This window comes from Dromaius novaehollandiae, chromosome 9, assembly GCF_036370855.1.
Source record: "Dromaius novaehollandiae isolate bDroNov1 chromosome 9, bDroNov1.hap1, whole genome shotgun sequence".
In the NCBI taxonomy this organism is placed as follows: Eukaryota; Metazoa; Chordata; class Aves; order Casuariiformes; family Dromaiidae; genus Dromaius; species Dromaius novaehollandiae.
Window position 1 is genome coordinate 3,384,853 of NC_088106.1, and position 27,667 is coordinate 3,412,519.

Genomic DNA, 27,667 nt, shown 5'->3' on the forward strand with positions numbered 1-27,667 from the left:
TAAATCCAATCACAGCCTTTGTGCCTTATAGCGATAAAAAAAGGCCCCGCGTACGGGTTGGGAACTTTAAATATAGTAATTGTCTATGCCTGGTAATGACAGGCCCCGGCAAAAATAGCCGTTGCCGCCTGGCTGAAGCCCCGGCGCTGGTGGCCAGCACGGGCCCGGCCCCGGCCCCGACCCCTCTGCCGCGCGGGTGACGGCTGCTCGCGCTGCCTGGCCGCCCTCCGCGCACGGGCAGGCGACAGCCCGCGGCCCCGGTCACGGAGTGGCTCAACCCCCTTGCAGCCGGCCGTGTGCCGAAAGCGGCACCGCTTTGCTGGGGTCCTGCTCTTGCTGAATATTCACGGTATCCATCAATGTAGATTTCGGTGTGTTGCTCTTTTTTAAGCATTTCTGGCACAGTGTTAATCAGCAATGGCTGATGCTCATTCCCGTCCTGGCGCCGATCGGTATAATCCCAGGAAGTGTCGCCATCCGCTGCCTTACCTGGCGGACATGGTTTTAAGGGACAGCATGGACCATGGCGAGCTGCTCTCACACCTGAACTGCAAATAAATATTGTATGTGCAGTTTTACTGGCTCTTTCTGATGGCATCTTTAATGAGTAAAGGCTATTAACACAGCTGCCTGCACACTAAATAAATCAGCCAAATGGCGCGGTACGTATCAAAAAGAGCAGTGCGGTTATTGTCTCTTAAGTGGCATAAATTATAAAGTATGGACTTCATTCGGGTCCTCAGAAAAGAGCAGAAATCTGATGCATCTACACCCACCCTGTGAATGCCGCGGCTCACGTTTGCAGCCGTGCAGCGGGTCGGTCGCTGGGGAGAGGCTGCAGCGCCCGCGGTTCGTCTTGACGTGCCCCACAGGGAGGGTTTCGCGCGGGGAGAAGCACCACGTCATGCTCTCGCTCAAAGGTGATGTTTTATACCTCCAAATTCAAGTCAATGGTGCCATATAGCTAGGTGGATGGATGGTATATACAGACTTTTACATTCGAGTGTTGAAAAATTCCCCAGTCCCCTGTTGTTTTCAAGACAACGTGCCCAGAAATGGGTCAGGAGGAGGCGAGGTGGGTCAGGAGGAGATGATGGTCTAACGCATTGCTGCTGGTGGATGCGCAGTCAGCTCGTGATCCGGGCAGCTCTGATGGCTTTCACGCCCTCCTGAAAACACCAGGGAAGTCGTGGGAGAAGCCGGGGTGGTGCAGGAATGGCACAGACAGCGAGAGCTGACGCCACAGCTTGGAGTTTGCAAAGACACCTGCTTTTTTGTTCTTCTTTATTGACCCAAAAGTCTCTTTTTTTACCACTGGCCGCCATGAGCGTGGTGGCATCCACGGATGGATTTCTCCATTCCCGCGACGGGCAGGCGGGTGGGAGAGCGGCGGCGCGGGGGGGGGCCGGGGGCCGCGGCGGGTCGCGAGGGGCTTTGCGCCAGCGCGGCAGAGGGAGCCCCGGGGCAATTAGGGATGCGAGTCGCTCGGTGCAGTCCGCAAACACCGGAGAGATGATTGCAGCCGACTTACCAACGCCGATAATTGCAGCGCGCAGCCGGGGCTGGGGGATCACCCGCATGCGCTGGCGCGGACGGAGTCGTGCTGCACTTTTGCTGAAAGTCTGAACTTTTCCCGGCAATTTACCTTTATTGTGAGTATAATATAAAGCGTGTTAGAGGTAGGCAGTTAAGGCCATAATCTAGCATTATGTTTTTATTCGTGTACTTAAACAAAGGCAGCTACTGACCTTTCAAACTGTATTTTAAGTGTATTAACATGCCTCCCGCAGGGATGCCCGCGTACCGGGAATCGCCCGCTGACTCCCAGCGCTGGTGGGTTTGGAAGTGGAAATCTGATTTCTAACCTGCAGAAGGGCTGAGAAAGAGAAAAACGTTGGTGAATTCTGGTCTTCTCTGAATGTGAGCAAGGAAAACATCCATCCAAAAGTGTTTCTTCTTAAAAAGCAACCTTTTCCTTAAAATAATAGTCTGACTTTTCTAAATGAGCGTAGTCTAAACAGATAAGACTTTAGCTACGCAACAGGCCCCTTTTTAAAAATACATATATTTTTTGATTCAGTGTCAAAATATACATTTAAATTATATTTTTTCGATAATACCTTTATATTTCAAATATTTCCTCCGTTAGTTTTAGATACAAAGGGAGTATGTTCGGTAGTTAAAGAAGCATTTATGCATTTCTTTCTCAGTCCAGCGTTTTCCATCTCAGGATACATAATGCAGCTGTTAGGTAATTTGTCTAAAGCATAAGGTCCAGTTCCCTTAGGTATACTATATTTCTTAGTAACTGTTCCCTGTTCCATAATAACAAATAGCACTCTTGATTTCTTTATGGTCATTATCCCGTGGGTGTTTTGTAAAATGGGATGTCTTGAGTTCAGCCCTGGGAACAGTGTTATTTAGTATCCTCAGGAATGACCTGGTGGAGGAGGCAAATTGCACGTGGATTAAACGTGCGGATATCAGACCAGGAGCCATTGCAATCTCGGTGGGAAACGGAGCAAAATTAGAAAAGGTCTGGAGAGGCAGCACCGTCTGAAAGGGTACATGTGGGAAAGTGCGTGTGTGTGTGTCTATATGTGTTTTAATGCAGGGAAGAACGATTTTCAGCACACGGAAAACGTGGGCATGCTGCTGGGTGCAAGGGCAGGAGTCTCAGCCGTGAGAGCAGCTGTGGCACCAGGTGCTGGGTCGGGTTTGGGGCCGCCCCGTGTCCCCCACGCTGGAGCTCACCCTGGGGACCCGCTCGCAGCAGGGCCCTGGAGCATCAGCTAAAGGTTGGGCAAGAGCCGACGCTTTCACTCACTCAGTCTGTGTTGCAGGTAGCCAAAAAGGTGCTTTTCACCTATTGATGTCTTGCTTCTGGCCAAGTCTCTGATCCTGTACAATATTCGGCATGTTGCTCGCTACTGTGAATAGATGCTTTGAATCTTTATTTATACTCCTGCAAAACACCTTAAAATGCAGCACGCCGTGGTTCATTTGATGTCTGGTAACATCAACATTTGAACATTTGACTTCTTTCTACAGATGACTTAAGGATTCAGTATTGCGTGTGTGTTTATCTTAAGCGTTTCTTAGGCTTAAATTAATTTCACAGACCTGCAGGTCTGAGATTTACTACAGTTCAGGAGCTGCTGATGGCAGCGCAAAGGCCCAGCCAGGTGTTTTCAGCACTGCTTTGAGAGAAGATGTTCATGTAGCACCATAAGGCCGAGCAGAGCCAGCAATATGCAGGGCAAACTGGACCCGGTTTCAGTCTGTAAAGCTTTTCTGTGGCAAGGTGGAGGTGTTACTTCATCACTTCTTGATTTGCTCGTCAAAACTGGTTTCTTCTCTGAATTTACAAGATGTTACTGTGCATTAAGACTAAAAGCACCTTCAGTAAGTAGCAGAGTGGATGATAAAATAGCTGCGAAGTCCCTTGCTCGCGTTGTGCTGCGCGCACGGCGAGCGTGCCGAGAGCTCGTCTCTCGGCGTCCCGCAGCAGCAGAGGCGCTTTGGAAGCTCCCCTGCGGCTGGGAGGGATGCTGGTGTGCCTCGCCTCTGCGTGTTTTGGGGTGAAGGGCCGTGTATTTGATAAATGGAAACCTGCGGGTCACTTCAAATTTTAGAGAAGCTCGTACGCCGCGAACACCAGGCTATGAGCTTGTTTACTGAGAAATGGTGCCAGCCGGGGTTAGGAGGTTTGGCGGTGCTCTGTGAAGCAGAGGCACTGCTTATTCCTGCTCACCAGGCAGCGGAGCATCAGCTGCCAACAGTATGGCAAATAAATTAGAGCAGGTTACGTGCTTTAGGCTCCGAATCCGCGCCGTGTGCAAGAGACTTCCGTCGCTTCTCTCCTCCTGCTCCTGCGTCACGAAGGGTGGCTGGGGCCTCGTTTACGGAAACCCTGGGAAACGAAGCAGAAGACGTGTTTGGTTGGACAGGCTGGTTACCAGCTCCTGAGGACTGGAGTTAGACTCCAGATTTCAATTCTACTTGATGCTATCAATCAGATTTGTTTGCAATATTGTAAATTATTGTGTGCAGTGGTTAAAAAGGAGCTGGCTTACAAATGAGCTGCGTATTTGGTAAGGGAGCAACAATATAATGGGTGATATAATAATGCAATACATGTAGTCCGCACTGAAGTTAAATTATTAGCTATTTTAAGTTAATAATTTGCATCTAATTATATGTCACTTCCCTTTATCAAAAAAGGTACTTTCTTTTAGCTATTTCAAACAGGTGAAATACGGTACATGCGTTTAGACTGACGCTGTGAAGCAGCCGGTGCTGGTGTGGTAGGCTTTCCTGTATTGCGTGTTTTTGGTCAGGTCGTCTGTGTTGTTTGGAAACGGTGTGCCTGGAGGCTTGAAAACGTTCCTCGTGTTAGTGACTTGCCTTCCCGTATGTATTTGCAGTCAGTGTGGATTGGACATGGATTACTTAGAGTACACAGTCATCTCCATCAGCATTGACTGGTGATTAAGTTTAGACAATTTTGTAGCCTAGCTTTTCTTAAAAAAAAATTTAACTATGGATAATTTGGTTATAGTGGTTAAATACACATCCCCAAGCACGTTGGCTGAGGAAGGAAATAGGAGGATGTGGTAGTCCGGGGTGGTTGGTCATCCTACCTTCTCAGAGATTTGTTCTGCTTGTTCGAGAAACTATTTTGGAACGACTGAAAACACTTCAGAAGAGCAGGTCCCTGCATACGGAGAGCTTCAGTGACCATTAATACCTGCGCACGCACAGAGGCGGTTGGTTTGCGGCACTGGCACCTACTTACGCGTAATCACACGAGCCTGGTTGATCTCTCCCGAGTCCACGTGTGCCGGGACATTGTACTTCTGAGGGCAGTGTCGCCGAGTCGAGGGGTTGCTTTCCCATGAACGGGGGTGCGATTTCCATCATCCCCAATTGCAGAAAGAGCCTTCTTTGATTTTGGAGACAGCTGCTGAGGGAGGTGACAGATGCTGGTGCAGGCGTGGGTGCCGATGGTGGTTTGCCGTGCAGTCGCGTGCCAAGTGCGTCTCCGCGCGCATTGGGCTGCGTCCTGGACCCATGTTGGAGAAGTCCTGTACGCGCTCCGGCATGCGCGGGACACTGCAGGCACGCGGCAGCGTGTCCAGCTCAGCTTGCCGTATGGATACAGGCTTCCGCTAGGGCAATGTTCATCCCTGCGGGAAGTCAACAGGAAGTCAATGTGAGGATGGGTGACCATGATGTGACCAACAGCTTAACCCTTTTTTTTGTTTTCCTTCGCTTTTAGGCTCAGAAGAATGAGAGAGAGTCCATCAGGCAGAAACTGGCCCTCGGAAGTTTCTTCGACGATGGCCCGGGAATTTATACCAGCTGCAGCAAAAGCGGCAAGCCCAGCCTCTCCTCTCGGTAGGTGAAACAGCCCAGGAGCCCTCCCGGGCTGCACGTTGCATTCAGCAACCCTTTAAAACCACGGCCAAGGTCGATGTACCGCAAAGCCTGCTTCGAGGCTGGTAAATGTGAGAGATCTCCAATGGGATCTCTGAGACCTTCCCTTCAGAAGATCCCTCGATTCTCACTTGCAGCCCTATTCTTAAATGTTTCTTATTTCAGAACATCTTATGCTCCATGCATAACTGGTGTCTGTTACTTAAGTAGTTGTAAATAATATACTAAAAATAGTAGGTTAAAACTGAGGGTAAATGAAAGATTTTTGACACTCAAGGAATAAAGCAAACCAGCTAAATTTTCCAGTGCAACTACATTCATGTTTTCCTTTTGCCTCTCTGTCATGGATTGCGCATTGCCTTTGGACTTCAGCAGGCTGAGAAAAGTGGTGGAAGTCTCATGAATGCACAACTGGAGACTTATTGCCATGAAAATAGTTGATTAATTCCTTTTTTTTTTTTCTTTTTCACAAGGAATCCTTTATGCTGAATTGCAAAAGATTCAGGGTAGCATTTTAATGTCTGAATTTCTATTCTGATAGAAGTGCGTGTCTGAATTGGGAAGTACTTGAAGATAATTCCTTGGTCACTTTGTTTCTAGTTTAGGCAACTTGATGAAAGTTGGTGGAAAAAACGACTTCATAAAGTTTATAAAAGTGCATCTTCCTTTGGTGGTCTGGGAGGTGGCAGCCTGTTTGGAAGCAGATTTCATGCTGATAGATAGATTTCATGCCTTGCTAACACCATAGCCCTGGAGAGCAGTCAGGGTTCCTTCCCCTTTGCTAAGTTTACCTAACATTACCTCTCAAAATACTGGCAGTATTTTTAATCTGTCTTTTCCAACTTGGATACAGCCAGATCTTTAGATTTTGCAGACAAGAAGCAGGTTTATGCTTGCTTTTAGCATATCATGAGAAAAATGGACAAGACTAGAAGTACTGCACTGATCAATCTGTTTGGATATGTTGTTGCCTCGCCGATACTTCATCTGCGAGCAAATGAGCATAAAGCGAAAAACATGGATGCTTCCGACGCTGAAAGTAAAATGGGAAAATCCACTAGAGAAGGGCGAGAAATCTCATTTTTGGCCCTGGGCAATAACTTGGGTGTTTCTTAAAAATGAAATTGTGTATCTGCACCATAAAGAATAATATACTAATGGTGCTGTACGGGAACGCTTGCCCTTCCCAGTACTGTGTTCTGTCTTATTAAAGAATTAGATCCAGGTTTAGGAAGGAAAAGGGGCATGTGTGTAGGATGGGCGGTGAGGCAAATGGCAACCTGCGCTATTTCATCCATGTTTTGGCGTCCCTGATCTATAGGCAGTCAGCACATGGTGAAGCAGCCGTTCAGCTGTTCTGCATTGGTTCGAGGCAATTAATCTTGCACAGAGGAAGCATAGGGAATGATACAGATACACAGAATGAAAAAAATGAGCTTTAATCCTGCTCTCTGCCTTCCTCCCTGATCTCCTGTAGCTGGACGGAGCTCCATCCCCCGGGCTGTCATGTTGTATGTGCTTACACCTAATTTATTGTCCTATTTTTTAAAACGTCTATAGATATCAAGTAGACTCCAGAGAGGTTTGTTGTTGTTCAGCTGTTGGTGAGTAACCCATAGCACTTGGAAAGCTTTGAGCGACTCCCACATGGGGAGTGAAGATAGACATGTTGCCATGGCGTGGTGAAAGGAAAAAGCTGAGAGAGGCATGAAAACAGGAGGAATACTATTATTACACCAGAGAGGTACGACTGTAAAATTAAATTGAACTTTAAGTAATCTGAAAGGGAAGACAGTTCTGCTCTGCGTAGTTGCAGCTAGACCAGTAACCGCTCTGTTCTAATTATGCGGCAGGTCTAATTAACAGTGTGCGGCAGGGTCTGGCAGCTGTGCCGTGAGAAGTTACCAGATACACTGAGCTGCACTGGCATTTTGGGAACATTTATCGTCCAGGCAGAGCATTACTGCACGCTGGATGTCACAGCACCCACAGGACTCTGCAGGATCGCTGCTCCTGTTGAAAACCATGCTTGCATGCAAAGCGCGAGGGAATAAATCACTGTTTGCTGCCGGGAGGGTGGACATAGATCGCCTGGAGATGCGGGGGCTCGCCCTCGCCCGCGACGCGGGCCGCTCCTGCGTGTGCCGTACCCGCACGCTGGAAAGCGGCTGCGAAGCGTCCGGGCTTTTTCTGTGCGTACGTTCATAGCAGGTCGCTTTGTGCCGGGGTCGTTTGTGTGTGTCACGGATCTCTGCCGAGTATTACTGGGGCTGGGGGCCTGCGGCAGCGTCCCGGGCGCTGGCCTGGATTTGGCTCCAGCTGGCAGTAACCGAAAGGCTGTTTCGGCTCCCTCGTTTTTGACATATTACCTGTAACGAGTTGGGGCTCAGTGTAGTTGTGCCCGAGCAGCTATCCAGGCAGCAAAACATCCTGCTTGCTGCCAGGGCCAGCTGACAGCCTTCTTTCCAAGCTGGGCAAAAAGGCTTTACAGAGGGAAAAAAACATGTCTGTGGACAGTTTCTTCCACCTGCAGATTTGGAGGCGTTTGGGGAGGCAGAGGGGAAGGTCAGGCCTCTGCGGTTGCCTCCCCCCACCGGCAGCGGGGCTCAGGCCAGGGCTGCGTGCTGGATTAACCCGCCGTCCGGCAGCAGCCCGAAATTGCAACTAATCAAAATTCAAACCAGGCCGCAGAGCAGGGCTTTCTTTGCTAACAGCAGCAGCCACCGCTCGTGGCTACATATATATATATATATGTAGGCCATAGGCTACAGGAACCTAAAGGCTTTCCGAGTCGGGGCTGAAGACGAGGCGCTATGGGGACGGGCCTGTTCATTCTCCGGGTAGCACCAGACTGTGTTTTGGGTCCCGGGGCTCCGTCGTGAAGCCAAGCATCCAGGGTGGCAGTGGGAGCTTCCACCCAAAAAAGGTGCGAGGAGCTAGTTTTTAACAGATCTGGGACACTGAGGCAATTCTGGGCAGAGTCTGTAGAAGGCAAGTGGCAACCTGGGCCGAGCCTGGTGGCAGGTTGGCAAGTTGGCCTGACCCGTCCAGACAGCTCAGGGTACTAACAGAGAGGCTGACATGGGGTTGGCTCATAATTACGGTTCTGTCCCTCAGCTGTCCTAAAATGTACATTTAAACGGGTGGTTTCGTGAATATAGTTTTGTAAAAAGCATCTGTTTGCTATGAAAAGTTGCGGTGGGCAATTTGGGGGCAAATCGTCTTCCTTTGGTCGGGCTGCTGCTGGCTCCGGAGGCATCGACGCTTGGCCCGAACTGCTGAACACTTTCCGTCCCCGGCAAGCGCGTGCCCCGAGGGCCCTCCAGAGCACCGTCCCCATCCCCGTCCCCGGGGGCGGCCGGGGAACCTGCGGGCCCGGCAGCGGGAAGCAGAGGACGTGCCGGGACAGGTTTAAAACAAAACGGAGCCGGAGGAGCCAGGGGAGCTCACCCGGAGGGACGGCGCTGCTGGACGGAGGCTGCTGCGGCGGGGGGCTGCGTCGCTGAGCGCCTTGGCCGGGCACCTCTAAATTTAGCCAAACAGCACGTGTTGGATGCAGCACCTAGTGAGAGCAGGAGTGAAGTCATCTGTGAGAGAAAAGAGGTCAAACGACGTGATTGATGGTGCCTCTTGGCCTTATTCTCTTTTTCTTTGGTTTTTGCTCTGAGGCGGAGGTTAAGGCCTCTGCCACTTGCGTTCTTCGTGATAAATTTAGGAGCCATTTGCTAATAGGGATAACTAGGTTTGAGCACAAGCTGGGAAAGTCTCTGCTAGAGGATTTTCTTCTTTTTTTTTTTTCCGCTGGTGGGCTGGAATTGCCTTCTTTTGAGAGGACACTGCCCAGTGTTGAGCTAAGTTACTGGGTCTGGAAGGAAGCAAGGCATGGGAAATTAATTCCGGTGGTCTTCAGGAGCCCAAACTGACTGGTGGCGTGGAAGGTTGGCAGGACTGGGAGCACACTTCAGAAAATAAGTGATAATCTTGCGCGGTACGGTAGTGCCTCTTGGACACAAACAGCCTTATTAAACTGCTAGATGAGCAGTTTTGATTGTCACGCTTTACTTTGTTTTTAAAAAATGTATAAATGACAAAACTCTGCAATATCTTAGTAATTCTGAAGTCCAACAACAGGTGGTGGTAGAAGCGTTGTTGTTACTGAGCCGTGAGTTTTTAGGCCCATATGTGAATTGGGCATTAACCGCCACTTAGAAATAACCCCCGCCGATTTTGCCCTGGGAGCTTGCACGTGACTTGCAGCCACCCGCGCTGGCTTTCGTTCCTGGCTCGGCTGTCGACGTGGCTTTGGGGCTGGGGAGCTTCCCTTCGCCCCGTGGCATTGGTGGCGAGCCCTCAGAGCTGGCCAAGGAGTGTGTTTTAAAATGTGAACTTGCTGCCCATGGTGCTCTGATGTTGTGTTTTTCCTTCGAAAATAAAGCTAACTCCGCCAAGCATGTCTGAGACAAACATTTATGCTCCTATTGGGGCTTCAGGTGGGAGTTGCAACATGTCTGTGATTTATGAGCGCAGCCAGGAGAGCCAGCAGGTTCCTGGGGCTGCTGTGGGAACCCCTCGTTCCTTGGGAGTGCTGCTGCGGTTGTTGTGTGGTTGTTGTGTGGTTACATCTCCCTCTCCTCCGCAGGTTACAAAGTGGGATGAACCTGCAGATCTGTTTTGTGAACGACAGCGGCAGCGACAAAGACAGCGATGCCGACGACAGCAAGACAGAAACGAGCCTGGATACGCCCCTGTCCCCGATGGTAGGTCTGATAATGCCTCTTGCAGAAGGCCCGTCGTGGAGAGCAATGGGATTGTGGAGCATAAAAAGTACGAGATCCGTAATAGAAACTGATGAAGAACTGATCATATTAAAATAGCAAAGCTAAAACCTAGCGTCTTCAGTTATCAATAAAAAAAACGCGAGATGCCAACTAGCAGCGGGGAAATTACACCAGTGGCACAGGCCCACTGGCTGAGTAGCGATGCCTTCATAGTCCGTGTTCCTTCTCCATCCTTCCCTCCTTTCAGGGTCGGATAATTGTCAGGACAGTAACAAATTTGAAGTAGTATCAGCTTCCCACCAGCTCTCCCTCTCTTTTTCCCTTATGACTGCAACACAGAGGCCCCAAACACTTAGTAGCCTTTCCTCTAGCTTAACCAACCTGTCCTTTAAAAAGCTACTGATCTGTTTGTTTGTTCTTATAAGTACTCAGGTTGCTATTCACACTCATGAGGGCCTGTCTAGGAATTACTCCGAGTTTTAAAGATAATCTTGCAGATTAAAATAAATGAAATCCTGTGCTCTTCACCTTTTCTGTAGAAATTATACTTTTGCAAGTGCACAAATGTATCTTAAGTTCAAAGCAAAAATTCTTTGCTCTGTGCTGTTGCGGAAATGAGGTTTTCCCAGGCTGGTAACTTCTGCCTGTCTGCTTTCCTAGAGCAAGCAGAGCTCGTCCTACTCGGACAGAGACACTACTGAAGAAGAGTCTGAGTCCCTGGATGACATGGATTTTCTCACTAGGCAAAAGAAACTACAAGCTGAAGCCAAAATGGCCTTGGCTATGGCAAAGCCAATGGCCAAAATGCAAGTAGAGGTGGAAAAGCAGAACCGGAAGAAATCTCCAGTAGCTGATCTTGTAAGTCTGGGGCCGTGAACGGTACGCTCGAGTATCAGCAGACTTGTGGCGTCCGAGTGTCACCGGGCTCAGCCATAGCTATTTCTTTCTAATTACTACTCCTCCGCCCTGGGGGAAGAGGTCAAATAGTTTTAAAACCGCACAGACTGCTATTTTTTGAGTATCTCTCAAAGTAGGTATTTTCACAAACTGTCTATTATAGTTTACAAGTCGCTCTCTGTGACTAGGCATTAGAGTAAGACCAGGCATTTGGTATACAGAAAGGCCAGTGCAGCGATTCCAGCTCTGTCTTAATTTACAGTTGGTCAATAACTGGTTATAGTTGGTTCACAAGTACTATCTGTATCCACGCACAAAAGTAGTTTAGGTACAAAACATCAGGCAGTAGTTGAGGGTCAACAGGATTTGCCTTATCAGGCCACTGCACTCTTGAAGCCTATTGCTTCAGTGCGCTGTTAGTAGCAGTAGTTTGGGTGACTTGATTCAAATGTTGTGTACATGGGCCAGGTCATCTCGTGGTCTCAGTGGGTTGATGTAAATGGTGTATATTTGGGGAGCGGGGGGGGCACATGGAACGCAAACTGTTGCTGTTCAGAAATACAAATAATTCAAAGACAAAAATTAAAAAGTCTGACATTTACTTTTAGCTGCCACATATGCCTCATATAAGTGAATGCCTGATGAAAAGAAGTTTAAAACCCACTGATCTAAGAGATATGACTATCGGGCAGCTACAAGTGATAGTCAATGATCTCCACTCACAAATAGAAAGTAAGTGATATTTGTTTAATATTTCTTTGCATGTCCCTTTTAATTAAGAATAGTACTTCAGGATACACATAAAAATGTTGTTAAAGACCTGCACTGCAGAGGTCAGAGACTGAGTTCTCTCCTTTCGCTTTTTTCCTTCTTTTTTCCCCGGTTTCTCCTGAAGCAGTCACTCGGCTCGTGCAGATAGCAGTGATGAGCGTAGCAGTGTTCCAGCACTTAGTGCACCGTTTGTAACTCAAAACCTCGGCAGTTAAAAATAGCTTTGGGAACTTTGCCTGTCCTAGAAGCATCTGCCAGTTTTCATGGCGTTGTGGCTGTGTTTTCATATTTCTCAAAACTCCTCTCTCCTCTGGCTGTATTACGGTTTTATAAATATCCGCAAGCGAAGAAACCGAAGATCTGTGCTGTACAGCAAACAAGCCCACCTGGAAACGGGGAGAAATATTTTCCTTTTGGTTGCTTGAAGTTCTGCATATCCCGCATGTTTGAGGGGAGCCATCCTATTTATGCCGTACTTTCCTGGTACCACGGCCAGTGTGCAGTGCCGATGCACGAAGGAAGAACTTCTCTCTAAATTGCCCCTCAAATTTGTGATGGTTTAGGAGCAAACAGCCGGTGTGAGAGCAGGACTGCTGCAAACATCCTCCTGTTTGTTCTTGGTCCCTGATACTTTCTCCAAAAGATGCAGGTTTTTCTCCTCAAGGGATCTCCAACTTCCAGTGCTAACAATTAATTAATTTTGGAGTAGACTTCTCTGGCGGCTGTAGGTCAAAAAATGTGAGTTGGGCTGCTGCACTGCTCCGTAACGACTTGTGTTTGTTAATTAGCCTCACCTCTGCGAGCAGCCAGCAGTCCCCTGCTGAAGCTGCAGCGGTGCTCAGTGAAATGCAGATGTTTTTTTCCCCCCAAAGTCCGGCAGCAGCGCGACTGCTCCTGTTTACATGTGCGTTTGACAGGCTGGGGCACCAGCTGCAGCACTGAAAACGCAGGATGCGAAGGGTGTGTAAAACATCAGTCGGCTGTCGGTTGTGCTTTTGATTTTCTCTGGGAGAGAGACAGACAATGAACCATGCAGGAAATGAGTCCCGGCCTGGGAAAAACTTCTGCTTTTCCCCGCGGCCAACCCCAACGCCCACGTAATTCCCCTCGCCTGCTGAATCGCGTTTTGGCTGACGCTTCCTCCGACGGCGAGCAGATGCACCCCGTCCCGCACGCCGTGTCTCACTCTCCGCCGAGCACCCGCAGCGTCCCGCCGCGCTGCTGTGCCGACGCGGCCGTGTTTCTGCCTCGTTTGCACGGAAAAGGCCCCTTTTCAGATGAGCACTCATCTGCAGGTAGCAGCAAATACCAGGCTTCCCTTTACGGCAGCGCTGGGGAGCGGAGGCAGGCAGGAAGCATATCATTGCTATAGAGAGGCATTTCCTTTTAAAGTTAATTTAGTTTTAATTTTTCATTTGCTCCTTTCTTATTTTCTTCTTTGTCGACACAACCCTGAGCAAAAATCCAGCATTACTAACATCTCTCTTAAGTAGAGGCATCGGCTTGAGCGCTAATCCCCAAACCATGATCCATGGGCAGCGTGTTTTGCATAGCCACAGGAAATTAAAAAGCTGAACCCGAGCCTGTGCGGGAGAGCGAAGCCGGCTGTCTTGGGGAGCGCGGTGCTTGCTCAGGGCTGCTCCGCACAGATGGGTGGGCGGGTGCTGAAACAGCTGGCCTAGAGCTGGAGCTAAAGCACCAAGAAATTCATCTTGCTTTTGCTGCTGCATGCAGTTATTTCAGGAGAGCCACAGTTGTGGTCAGTAGAGGAGCCAGCTCTTGCAGCCTTGCAGGTTAGTCTAGAAAATGCTGAAGTCACTGTGCTGCTCCCGCAGCTCCCGGAGCTTCCTGCTCCAGCAGCCCGTCCCGGTCCTCCCGGGGAGCTGACGTTGCAGCGTGGCACGGTGGTGTACGGCTCCCGCGAGCGGGGAGCCTGGGCCATCGCAGAGGAGGTTAATCATTGCCTTTCTTTCTGGTCCCAGGCTTGAATGAAGAACTGGTGCAGCTGCTGCTCATTCGAGATGAACTGCACACGGAGCAGGACGCGATGCTGGTGGACATCGAAGACCTGACCAGGTGAATGGTGGCCCTGCGGGCGTTTCTGTTCCCACAGCCCTCAGCTCACACGCTGCAGCTTGCCCAAGTTGTCTGTTAGGGGAATTTCAGTAGTAAAGCTTTTGTGTTCAAAGGCACACAGGAGATAACACCAGCAACTGTAAGGAACCCGTTTGTCTACCGAGTACTATGTTAAATCATTAGAATTGGTGTAATAATCTGAAAAATGCTGTTTTGATCAGTTGGCCATTATCGCAGTTTTCCACCACTGTTTTGTTTGTCTTTGTTTTTTGTTTGTTTGTTTGTTTTGTTATAAGAAACCTACCCGCCATCAAAACAAAGCCTGCTTCTGTCAATAAACAAAAATAGTCAAACAGTAACAAATCAGTGTGCAAAACACTCAGGTGGCTGTAGGGCTAATGCTTCTTGCTGCAGGATTTGCCACGCTCGGGCCGCTTCTGTGCCTTGCAGTGTCCGAGCTGAGAGGCAAGTGGCAGTCTTCACCTTGCAGAAACACAACATCTGCTTAGATGTGTGGGATAGCTTTGCGGAGGAGCAGCGGGGCTGAAACAAAAATCCTGAGGAACCAAGGTTGGGAGGACTTTCAGCAGCTTTCAGGAGCTCCCCCAAGGCAGCTGTTCCCCCATGCCCTTGCTTTCCCATGGCCTGAGTCATGGCTCTGTGATGCTGCCAGACACAAACTTCCAATACATCAAAAAAGAGAGAGAGAAAAAAAAAAAAACCAAACCTCCAAACAGAAGCTCCCCTAGCAATCAAAGCAGTGTCTGTGGGAGAAGCTAGAGCAGATTTACCTCTGCAATTAGGAGGACTTGAACACCATGTAAATTTTGTTTTAATTTTTTTAAGCAATAATATTCAATGGCAGATAAAATGGAAAGTATTTCAGGATATAGGCATTGTTTCCTAAAGAACTCTAACTCATTTGTGGCAAGGCTTACGGGGTATTTTCCTCTGAGATAATGTTTCTGCAGTGCATAATTTAAGACATATTTAAAGCTTCTGGATAGAGAAGCTTAAAAAGATGGCACTGATTATTTTCAGTGCACCAGGATTATAGCTTCAGAACTGAAGCATTAAGCTTGCAAAAATGGATTAAATAAGGTTTGTTAAAAACTTCTGGAAATCAAGCCTCCTTTTGAATACTGTATTCAGAATTCCTTGCTAACATGATACAGAAAAAGCAAGAATGGCCTAAATTTGTTTCTATTTTTAAAACATCGTGTTGTTGCATAATATTTGGTTGAAATTTGATCATGCTCTACCTGGGAAAAGTTTCAGGCAGCTCTGACAGAAGAGCCAGGGGGATTTTCAGAGTAATTCTCGTGCCACCTTCTGGCACTTCTGGGAATGGCAGCCACAGACATAAATGAGGTAGATGGTTATTTATAAATATTGCAAGACAGTCACTGCCTCGTAATTAACAGCAAATAATAAAACAGCAGGATTTGGGATTAGGGATGGAGCTGGCTAATTAGAAGGTCTTCTTTCTGGGACACACCATTTAATATCCATTCGAAGCCCACGTGAGCTGCATGGTATTTTTATGGAAATTTATTTGATTTTTATGGAAATGGTGGTGGGAGGACCTTGCTTGGGTTTGAGAACTGTAGAGTAGATAAATTAAGGAAATGTGAGGTTTGATGCCTGCTCCTGCCTGGCGCGGTACTGGTGGGTTATCCCACTGCGGTGCCCGGGCTGCGACCACCACCGTGCCTGCGAGCTGGGGATTGTGGGGATGCCGGTGTGGGCAAAGCGCTTAGTGCTTTGGGTCTGCGGCAAACCAAAATCCCGCAGCAGCATTTGCACCGCTCACTCGCTGGCGTCCTTTGCAGCAGCGCCCGGGTTCGGTGTTGCAGCAGTTTCTCCTCCTGTGCTCCCAGAAGCGTTGCAGCTGCCCGAACGCAGCTGTCGGCCGGGGCCGTGTGTGGGGTGCTGGGGGCGTGCGTTGAGGGTGCCGGTCTGAGGCGGGGGCCGGACGGGCCGTCACGCCGGACACCGGCTTTTCACATCCTTCCATTGTGTTCAACCAAGCGCCTCCAACTCCCTTGCCGAGGAGGAGGAAATGAGTGGCTGAAACAAAAACACGGCGGCGAAGGTGTTTCCTCCCCCGGAGGACACTGCCTTTCCTTTCCTTTAAGCTGTGCCCCTCTTGCGCTAACCGAGTTTGTGAGGAAACCAAGCAGATAAGTCACTGCTGAGTCGCTGAATTTTTCTCTCCCTTGGGAAAGCAGGCTGTTCTGGTTCGCTTCCAGAGCAGCGTAGCTGTCGACTGTGCTGTTCAGCACCGCGCACATATTTATGCGTGTGGTTTTGGTTTCCTCCCCGGCCCATGGCAGTAAATAACCGAGTTTTTTCTTTCCCTCCTCCCAGACACGCTGAAAGTCAGCAGAAGCACATGGCAGAGAAAATGCCAGCAAAATGAAACAAGAAGCCATCAGACTAGAGATCAAGCTAGACTTTATTTTGCTTCTGTGTTTGTACCAATGCTGATGTCCAAGGTGGCGCACAAGAAAATCAGTGTTAGTCATTGATCATGTCTGAAGCTTTATGTCCAGTGATTGGCCTCTGCTTCTTAATTTATTTTAATTTTTTTACTTCTGCCACTAAATATGAGGCATTTTAATAATATTATTACAAAAATGTACAGTACTTATAACATTATAAATCATGGATAAGAAGAGAGGGTAGTTTAACTTTATTTTTGTTTGTTTAGAGATTTTAAGTTGAACGATATTTTACCATTGACTACTTTTTTATTCTTCACTGTAGTTTTAAATAAAGAAACTGTAATTGACGGTGCTATACAAGTCAAAAAATACATGCCTGCCTCGTAGTGAAGTTGTAGCTTTCAGTAATATGTATATTTTAATCAGTTTTCAACATTTTGTGAATGTTGACTACCTGACGTTCATTTTTAGATGTGCTATTAACATTGAGTTGGATTCAAAGAGTTACCTTGAAAGTTTTATGTATAAATATGTAAAATAAAAATTAAAAAAATTGTTTCATATGATATGTCTTTTTGTTGACTAGTGGTTGACTTTGGTGATGCACCAGTAATGTATTCATATACTAAATGTACAATTCCTAATTTGTCATCACCAGAAAGAGCCTTTTTTGCCTATCACATGAAACTATGGAGAGAAGACAGGATTTTTGTAGAGTTATTTATTTGTAAGTTCATAATGTATGTATGACATTGACTTAAGATATTCTTATATTATAACATTCACTGGGGCCCTAATAGCGTGACTATTGTTAGACTCAGCAGGCACATACAGTAGATGTTTTTATATTTTATTGTCTGGGCTAAATATTTAAATGACTCACCAATGTCAGAAATAAAAATCTATGTTAAAATCTAAGCAGCATATTAAATGTATTATATATGGTAATTACTCACCTCTCTGCCTTGCGGCTGGGCTCACATTCAGGATTTGGTCTCACAGGTCAGTGCTCCGGGCGTCCTCCTCCGGTGACCGCGGCCGGCACTGAAAGGAGGAGTGACGCCAGGTGAACTCATAGGTCTGTTTCCGCCTTTAGTTTATTTGATTTAATGCTGAAATACGACGTTTGGCTCCCTGTTCCTAGTACCGACTGGCTGCAGCCAGAAGTGGAAATGTATGTCATGAACGCTAGCTATATCTTTTACGTTTTAATTTTTGTCTGTGACGAGTTTATCTTTGCAATGTGTATGGCTAATGACTTATTCAGGGTGTTTTCAGAAAAGCATGTGATGTATCAAAATTTCATCCCACACAAAGAATGTATTTTATAAAATGATTTGTTGTTTTCCTTGCTTCTCAGAAATTGCACAGGCCAGATTAAGCCGGCACCAAAGCTGTGCTAGAGTTTCGCAGGGCTGGGGAGTTTTTGTGCTGTTGGGTTTTTTTTGTTTGTAACAGAAATCCTGCTGCACAGCCTGTGTTTTGGGTTTACTTTAGGGACTTTTTTCTTTTTCCCCTCCCCCTTTTTAAGACGTTTGTGTCCGGAGGCGTGCAAGGTCTTGGCGGGGGGGGGGCCAGGAGCTGCTGCGCCCCATCCGTGACTCGCAGCAAAGAAGCATTTGCTGAACAGCGGCTTTCTGCGAGGAAAATCTCCGCAGGATTTATCTAGGGTCTGCCCGGGGGCGGCTCCCTCCAGCGCAGGGTTTCCCCACGAAACGTGGCCCTGGGGAGAGCAGGGCAGGGGCTGCAGGGCCCCAACGGCTCAACTGCAAACCTGCTTTTGGGGCTTTCCCAAAGCACCCCGTGCCAGTGCCGGCAGCCTCCGAGAGCATCCCGGGAGCCATCGGGGCAACGGGAGCTGCTGGGGGCTGAGCCGGGGGCGGCTCCGCTTAAGAAGTGCTGCCTGGAGGGGTTAGGTCGGAGCAGTGTTAAGCTCACCTGCAAAGTAGGAACGTACCCCTCCAGTTATTTACTTTGCTTTTTGGTTTCTTTTTTTTGAATCTATGCAGAAAAAATAAAAAAAAACTTTGGGGGTGTTCATTTCCCTGTATTTCTTGTCTCGATGCTGTGATTTGCATGTGGAAGTATCTGCTGGTTTTTGTATTGCTTTGTAACGTGTTTTCAGTGCTCTAAGGCCAAAAGTGTCACCCTGGGGCATCATAGGATGCGGCTTGCCCGGCGTGTGTGCCGAGCAGCTGCAGCTCGCGCCCCAAATGCCGGCGGTGGGGCACCCTGGATCTGGGGTGCCCAGCCACCCCCTCCATGCCTGGCTGCAGATTTAGATTATTGACTTCTAAAGCCCCAGATTTGGAAAGTTTGGTCTAAGCTTTAAAAAACCTGAAGCAGGGCGTGTTGCTGGTGGGCACCGCGGCAGGGCACGCTGCCGCTTCCAGGGCACTTGGTCAGGACGCCGAGGCAGACGGGAGTTTTGTTAACTTGCTAAGTGCCTTTAACTTGATAAAGAGAAGTTCGCAAAATGTGTTTATTCGGTTAACCAGCTGTTGACGACTACCGATATTTTTTTTCCTGTTACATCTTTAGAAGTTTGGTTTTTTAACACGAGACTATTGCTGGGTTATTGCATCTTCTTGGATCTCTGTCCAATGTACTCAAGTATCGTGCTGACGTGTATGATGACAATGCTGTAGAAGTCATGAATTAAATTACATTTTTAAAAGACAGTCGTGTTGCGTCTCTTTTGTAGCCCCTGCTGCTCTCAGCCCCGGGGCTTTGCTGCCTTGCGGCCGGCCAGGGCAGAGCCGGTCAGTGCTTTGGGCTGGGCCTTTCTTGCAGCGCGTGTATATTCCCCGTGCAGCCTAGGGAGCGGGTGCCGCAGGTTGTAGCTGTCGAATTTGGCTGTACGAACTTTGAGGCTCTGATTCTGAACTTTGGTTTCTCTCATTAACACAATTTTCTGCGCAAAAATTGTGCCGAATGGCTTGATACAGCAACTATTTTGTATTATTTATTCAATACAAACCAGGATAATGCAAATTTTTTACTAATTTGCCCTTGCTTTTGTGACTGCAGGGAGGAATTAAAATCCTTGCCCAAATTTGCATGTCAATGTACCCGTAAGTTAGTATCAACCTAAAAATAGATTTTTTTTCCCCCAGAACACATCTTTTATCGCCTATTCCTTTCTGCGTGTGGCTCCCACTTCCCGTGTCTCCTGCAGCCTTCGCCTGGGCGTTTCAGTTCCCCCTGCCTGTGCCCCTTCCAGCAAATGTAAATTAACTCACACGGGATGCTCGGCGCTGCGCTGCATGCTTCCCTTGTGCCGGCTGCCTTGAGCGGCTGGCGCGATGGCAGAGCCTGTTCCTGCTTGGGAAAAGTACCTATTCAGACGAAAAGTCACGAAAAGTACCTAATGCAGTCAGCAAAAAAATTACCCTAAAAGTGCCTAAGCCGAGGATGAGCCTAGAGGCTGGTCACCGCTGCAGGGGACGTGACTCCCTCAAGATTGCGGTTTCACAAATCCTATTAACGCTGGCGCAGAAGCGGCCGCGGGGGACGCAGGAGCGGCATTGGGGCGGGAGCGGGAGACGAGCGGTTTCTGCAGCGACAGCAGCAGTTACGGGCACCCTGGTTACCAGCATTCGGCCGCTAAAGAGCTGACGGCGCGTGCCTAGATGCTGCTTTTCTGGTTTTCCTCAGATGACAAAAGCGAAAGCCACGCGCCTTGCAGCAGGGCTCGAGGAGCTTGCGGGCTCGTCGCCCTGTCCCCAAACAGTAGCCGGGGTGGCATTTCAGGGCCCTTTTGCCTTCGCATTTGACGGGCAGCCAGTGCTGGCACTGCCAGCCCACGGGCTCTGATCGTCCAGCGTGCAGCTGGTTTGGTGATTTTAGGTCACTTTCTGACCCCATACCCATGTCTAATATAGCAAATCGCAGGAAAGTTTCAGGTTTTTCATAAGATATTTAGCTCCACAGGCATTAAAATTGCAGTGGCTGTAATAACAAGCCTCAATATAAAAGGTCATGTTAAATTATACATAAATCCTGACTTCGGGCCGTTTCAGGGAACTATAGCAATGCTCTGGTGGCGGGGGGTTGGCCCCTCTGCTGCAGCCTGGGAAGAGTCTGAATTTGGGAATGAATAAAAGCAGAAGCACACAAATAGGCTCTAATTTCTTCTATTTTCCCGCCTAGGGATTAGTGCGCAATAGTGGAGCTGTTAGGCGTGTGCTCACTGCCGCGTCATGCGAGGAGGAGGAGGAGGAGGAGGAGGAGGAGGAGGAGGAGGAGGATGGAGCCGGTAAAGCACCAGCTGAGCTGAGCACAAGCAGCCTGCAGCAAGCAGTAGCTGCTGCATGTTGCAACATCGCCGCCGAAGATCAGAGAATCCCCAGCAAATGCAGATGTAATTTATAGCACACGTACAAAAAAAAAAAAAGAAACAAAAAAAAGGAAGCACGAGCCTCACTCACAGAACGCAACCCTGACCGCAGCGCATCGCTCCCACCAGGCAGCTGGGGCTCCAGGACCTCGCGGCGGACACAGACAGGAATCACTTCTTAAGCCAGGCTGTACTTTGTACAGACAAACAAGCTGTGAAGAGAGAAAAGAGGGTGATGAATTTGTAGTATGATCTTTTTTTACCAAGCTATTTATTTTAAAGGTGATCATGGTACTAAAAATTACGGAGGTGTTTGGTTCCTTGGGACATTAACCATGAATAAATGCCTTTATAGCCACCCTCCTTCCCCAAAACACACAGAAAGAAAAGCAAAAAATCAAAGTAAACTGATTCATGATTAAATGCTTCCATATTTGTGACAATAAAATAAGCACCTCTGAGGCCAAGGTGTTATTTAATGTTTCTGAGTGGCTGTAAGAGGCGATTTAAAAAGTCAGGCATCAGCTGTTACTGTCTTGTGGCCCCTTTTCACAGCTTCGATTTTGTTATAAAGCAGAAGCCCTGGAGAACGCTGAATTGATCCGTCTGATACCGGCCACGTGCCTTTGCACGCAAGGCCGGGTCCTTTCCTTGTGGAAATCCGGGAAACCAGTGATGAATTCACCGGCCATCAAGGCCGGCAAGGGGAATCACGCCGGAGGGAATTATGCAGAAAATATTGCCGTGCCTTGGCTGATGTAAAGCCGCGGCTAATAAGAAACCACAGCCTCGGAAGAGAAAGTAAAGAGTTAAGTATGGGCCAGATAAATGCCGTTGCTCATCATGGATGTTTAAGACTAAGAAAAGAACAGCAAAAACTGAGTTTACCTGTTTCGGTTTTGAAGTGGTTTCTGCAAAATCCCCGGGATCGGCCGCGCTGTCCTGCAGAGCGGCCGTAAGGCACCCGGTGCCCCGGCAGGCACGGCCCCGCGGCCGCCCGGCCCTGCCCGCGGCTCGCTCCCTCCTGCTGGCTCTCCGCACTCCTTTTCTCCCCAAATCCCGCTGCCGAGGGAAAACGCTGCTGCGTTCCCTTTGCTTTCCTCCACAGCATCTCACAACACTTAATCTGTTTCTTTCAATTTTTAAGCTGGGCAACTGTGTTTGAAAAGCATGAAATTTCACCCTCAAAAACACCCGAAGAGGCTCGCTTGGGGCAGCTGCAGGGGCCAGCCGCCTCCTGAAATCAGAACAGCCCTTCGGAATAAATACACAGCTACACTTCCTGCCAAAGAAACGTTGTGGCTTGGGTTCCCCTTTTCGCTCCTTCCTAAGCCCTGACGCAGCACCGTGACGATGTGCCGGCTAAGCACGAGCGGCACTCGGTGCCCCGGCGTAGCTGTCGAGCTGCCCGGGCGCGGCAGCAGCGACACCAACGAAGCAGGGAGGAAAACCCTGTAAAACCACAGCAGAATAGATAGTCTTTCCCTTTTCTCCGTTCAGTCTTAAACTGAACAGGGCTAGTGAGCTTCAGAGGCTGATGAGGAGCAGGGTTGGGCTCGGCAGGGATATAAGCCATGGGCTTTTTGTCTTTGAGACCTGCCGTAAGAGCGTACAGGCCAAGCCGTAGCAATCCCCTGACTCCCGCCGTCGGGCTTTCAGGTGGATCCATGCCCTTATTCTTCGCACAGCTGCAGAAGGGGGAGGAGTTACCGAGAAACAGTTGGTTTTACCGTTTTTTTAATTTTCCTTGACCAATCCCGAGCATCGAGAAAGTCCACCGTACTCCAGACCACGGTGCCGAAGCCCAGGCCCAGCGGGCTCTCGCAGAGGGCATCCCCAAGAAAAAGCCGTCCGGGGGACGCTTACGGTCTGCCGCCGGTTTCCTAGCGAAGCCCACGCGTGCTCCTGCAGCACGCCGGGCGGTTTCTCTTCCTCGTTATTGTAAAGCGAAGTGAAACCTGTGTCTGTGCGGGCCTGCGGCATTTGCATGCCGAACGGGTGCCCCGAGCACTCTCCCTGCCGCGACGTGGCCGCCCACCCCGCGCTGCCCCAGTGCCTGTGGCCGGAGCTGACTTGGCCTTCGGCGCCCGCAAGGGTCCCCGGGCAGGGGCACCCACAGGCTCCTACTGCAGCCCAAATTCTTGCTGGTGAGCGCCTGCCACCGAGACCTGCTGCATGCAGCTTTCGAGCTTTTCTTTTTTCCTTCCCGTTCCCAGAGGGCTAGTTCAGGTCGTACACGCAGCTAGGAAGACTCGTTTCATGGGTGCTCAGTGAAGTCACCCGGGCACAAGGTCTGCAAGGCAGCCCTGCCCTGCAGGCCGTGCTCTCACCCAGCCTTACTCCAGGCGAGGACCTGCTCGGGACCACCAGCATTTACCCTTCAGTAGTCCCAGCCCAAGGACCAAAGGGGCTGGACACACCAAGGCCTTTGCTAAAGCAGCTTTCTGCAGCAACACACGTAAGCAGCTTGGATCCACCACAGCCTATTCCGGTTCATGATTTTGAGGCCCGAGCGCCACCCCAGACTGCCGGCTCCAGCCAGCGATCTCCACAGGTGGGAGCTTTCCCCAGCCTCTGGGGCTGTTGTTAGAGCCCCACGCAGTTAGGGCTGGAACTGGCTGCAGAGGCTGGCCACAGCACCAGGCACCGCTCTATCTACCTAATGCTTGGGCTCCTAATAACAAAACCTTGGGGAAGAAACATGCCTTCAAAAGAAAAGTGAAATATATACCATTTTATGAAAAAGGGAATTGTAGAGTTTCACTTGGATTGACTGAGCTAATGACCTATAGACGGAGCAGACATTTCCAGTTAGCCTGCTCATCGTTTCGCTGGCAGCCCGTCAATGAAACTGCTAAGCAAAATGTGGGCGTAGAAATTTCCCCAGGTGTTAGCCTCAGAATGTCCTGGAGGTGTATGTGACACGTCTGGACCCACTCTGTAGCTATAATTTACAAAACTTTCATCTGCTTCACCAGGAATTTCGCCTAAAGAACGGACGCTCAAGAGCGGAAGCCAAGTTTCTTTGGCTGCCCCTTCCCACACCCCTCCGTGCAGCCTGCGGCCCCCGTGCAGAGACAGTCACCAGCTGCTTCTGTTCGTCCCTCCAAGCAGGAAAGACCACAGTGAGAAGCAAAGCTCCTGATGGGAAGAACGGTGGTGAAAAAGTAAGGTGTTGCCTATTACCCAACTGCCCAACTCACCCAGAAAACACAAAATAGAGAAAAACAGAAAGGCGAATACACCCCACAGTAACAGGCCCAAGCTGCTCTGTGCCCTTCCATGCTGTCCAGCCTGAATGAGGCAGTGAATCAGTATCACCGGGAAGGCATGGGCACACAGGAGCCTTTCCTGAAGGAGACCCGGGACAAAAAGCCTCCAGGCTCATACACTGGGTCACCACGCGGTCCCCCTGCTCTGGCCAAGCCAAACTGCCAGCCCACCCCTACAATTTAGTCAGTCCACGTGCTGTATGGTATAACCGAGCATTTTCTGCTGTGCAGTGAGATAAGCCACTGTCAGGACTCTCAGCTGTCATAGAAAGTGGTGACACATTTGAGGGTTTTTGGAGTTTTTAGGCAACGATAAACAAGAGATGAGAAACTCTCTACCTTCCCACTTTCCTTCTGCTGCACCAGCTCCTCAGCCCGCCAGGCAGGGAGGACCACGGGGGCAGGACCCTCCCGCAGCCGCTGCCATCACTAACACGCAGTCGCTGGAACGTCACGGCTGGGCAGGTAAGGCGCTGCCCAAACCCCACACCTGTGCCCACGCCACGGGCCTGCAGCAGCACTCTCAGGCCGTCACGTTTCAAGTTAGAAAAGGCAATTAGCAGCGCTGCTTTTTGAATTGGGGTAGACCAGCTTTGAATAGTGGGGTTTCAGCCCCAAAAGTGCTGAGCCCCATTCACTAGCCTGGCGACAGCTGCCCTGCCTTGCTCACCTGCTGTCCATGACGGCACTGCACTACGGGCACCATCAGCCACAAATATCCTGTGGGAGAAGCAAAAGACTACAAAACTGGGTGTCTTCACGGGCTGAAGGAACTGGCCAGTCCTGCAGAGTCAAGTTTTGCTTGATTCTTTTTCTTTTTTTTGGAGGGTGCTCAAGAAAGTGCCTTCCTCTATGATATTCCTGCCGAAGGGAGTTACCTACCTCACACCAGAAAAAAAGCTGGGTGCCTTCGAGTTCAGTTTCACATTGGCAACCTGCAGCTTAGCACACTCCAATTGTAACTAGTTTGGGTCCTTTGCAAAGACCTCTAGCATCTGCAGGACCGTTGAGGGAACGTAACCATAAACAAAAGCGAAGCCCCCATGCCCATGGTGGCAAACAGACTGAACAACGTGCTTGGAATGGCTGCAGGCCCTGTCCCTGCTGGAAGTGCAGGGGTTTCTCTTCCCCCATGCTTGTATTCACTGCTTGTAATCAATACTCAGATCCAGCCTGGGAAAAACAAGTTTGATTTCATCACAACACCCACAGTTTATCAGTTCACAGCGCCCAGTACGGATGCATTAAAGTGACTTCATTTAATTTCTGTAGTCTATCTAAAATCTGGTATCATCTTTTTTTTTTCCATATGAAAACCACGGGTGGATCCCCTGGGCATAGTTGAAGATGTATTTATAACTTTATCATCCATGTTCTCCTCTCTGTGCTGGGTCTCCTCTGGGCTCTAATAAACTCAAATAAACTAACTGTGGCAGGTTCCTACCTGCACCACATCTTTAAAATGAATTCCTAAAGCCCATTTCAAAGACAGCATAGCAGCACTATTTAGTAGCATGGGTTGTTTGTTATTCAATTTCCACCACGGCATTTTCCACCTGTTTTTCTGGTAGGTCCGTATTTCCCAACCAGAATCCTCATTCAGCCTGTGCAGGCAATTCCGGTTTGAACATCTATTTAATAGCACTTGTAGCAACTCCATGCTGGTTAACTTCACAGCTCCTCGTAGTCAACAGCCAAACTCTCATTGCTGTTTGCCAGCTGTTCCCATAAAACCAAGCTTGTGAGGCTGATGCTTCTCCTTCCTGGCTTTGTCCTTCTCGCTGCATTAGATACCGGTGACACTGTTCACCTGTTGGAACAGCCCAGCTTTTCAGGGTAGTGCCAGCACTGAACAGCACTGCTTCCTTCGCTGGTCTTTTGCCCCTACTGCAAAGCAAATGTACTTCCACTGTGTGAAAAATGTCACAATCCAGATCAGAATTCCCATTCAGATGGTCACAGCACTGTACCAGACTTAGTGTACTCAGGCTCTGCTTTTTGTACCAGCCGCTGCATCCTCTTCCCATTTACTTTTGCACAGAAGGACTCAAATGTCAAATGGTACAGCTCATACGACAGCATGAACTGAGCTACGAGTCAAGTTCCAGGTGAGCATCTCTAAATTGACCCCCATACATTATTCTGGAAGTCCTCCCTGATGCACAAATACACCAAAAACAAAAGCTGCTTTGGGTTATCTGCAAATTCTATATGCCCTGCTTATTTTAGGTCTTAGTTTAACCACTGCAAGTGCATATAGCGAGCCAGAGCCAAACGGAGGTGAAGTATCTGTGCCACACTATTCCTCATCATGAAACGCAGCCTGCTAAACACCAGAGCCCAAAGATACTCATTTTGTTTGCAGTGTACATCCTACTGCCTGTAGGGCAATTCCGTACAGCATACGCTGCAGAGAGGATGATGAGAACTAACTGAAACCCTTCTGCCCAAGATAAAACCGCAAGAGAAGAATCATTGCACACCTAAGGAAAAAAGAAATCCAACATGTATGAGCACAGCTTTGATCTGAAAAAAAGGACTCTCCAAATAGCTCTAATTCCAGAACTGCTCCTTCTAGGTATTAACTAACTACCATAGGGCTGAGGGAAAAGACACTGCATTTTATTCTGCCTTAGGAAACCGGTCAACTGGGCCGACATGAATGAATCCTCATAGCTGATGAGGGGAAGCCAGATACCAACTTTTCCTCCTGTGGTAGTAGATGTTCCCTGATTTGCGGTGAAGTGGTAGATTTTAATCTGAGAGTCAAGCAGAGCCGTCACAATAATGTGTGTAACCACACTGCAAACAGCAAAGGGCTCACAGGTCATGAATGCTACTATGCCAGTCTTCCTCCTTCGCCCGTTCCCACCACGGCCCACAGCTGCTTCCTGGACTTCTGCCACTGAAAACAGAAGTTAACCACAAGAGAAACCACCAGGTCCTGTAAAGTCCATAAAGTGTGTGTTGTCTTCAGATTATACCCAGATGCTTATCTCTTTGCGCTGCAGTAAGTGTGGGGTCACAGTGCTGTCTTGGGGACATCCCTTTGGAGCAGATCTAAAGCCTAGGCAAGGAAACTGAGGAACGGCCACTGTCACCACCGGGATTCCATCCCTGCAAGGGCAAAGTAGTGCAGCCACGAGGCAGGAGAAGGCCTTCTCAGCAACCCCTCTGCATCCTCACTGCTGCAAAGGAGATGCGGTGCTCTTTCACCAAATCACTGCAGTCACAGGGCAAGGGAGGAAACCTAAGTATAGCAACAGTCTAACCTGTCCTAAGGCTTTCAAGAGCTCTTCCTTCTTTCCTTGTTTCTGCTCTCAAAGCCAGGCTCCAATCCGAACTCCAGCGGTCTCTGCCACGCACACGGCTGCTCCGCAGCTCGGTGGTGGCCTGGGCAGGAGCTGAGGACTGACAAGTTTTGTCTGTTGATAATCTGTAGTTGCACGAGCTGTAGCCACAGCCACATCTTTCACACAGAACATAAACTGCAGAATGGTCAGGCCAACACGTAAAAATAGATGGTGGATCTTCAATTTATCTTTGCCAGACTCTGAAGCATCCAGCCCAGATGTGAAGCAAGTTATTAAACCAGCTGCAGTGTCTCTGATTGATATTTGTCCTCTCCATTTTTAGTGGAGGCCAGGT

At 49.0% G+C, this 27,667-nt stretch overlaps 1 protein-coding gene across 1 annotated transcript in view; it reads left to right on the forward strand.

Moving 5' to 3' along the window:
- SCHIP1 (schwannomin interacting protein 1) overlaps positions 1-19,089 on the forward strand; it is a 179,252-nt gene extending 160,163 nt beyond the window's left edge. Inside the window, exons 6-11 of the mRNA XM_064516555.1 lie at positions 5,282-5,400; positions 10,079-10,196; positions 10,878-11,075; positions 11,723-11,846; positions 13,868-13,961; positions 16,332-19,089. Coding sequence (XP_064372625.1) covers positions 5,282-5,400; positions 10,079-10,196; positions 10,878-11,075; positions 11,723-11,846; positions 13,868-13,961; positions 16,332-16,383 — 705 coding nt within the window. The 3' untranslated portion in view covers positions 16,384-19,089. The remainder of the gene's footprint in view (positions 1-5,281; positions 5,401-10,078; positions 10,197-10,877; positions 11,076-11,722; positions 11,847-13,867; positions 13,962-16,331) is intronic.
- Positions 19,090-27,667: the final 8,578 nt, after the last annotated feature.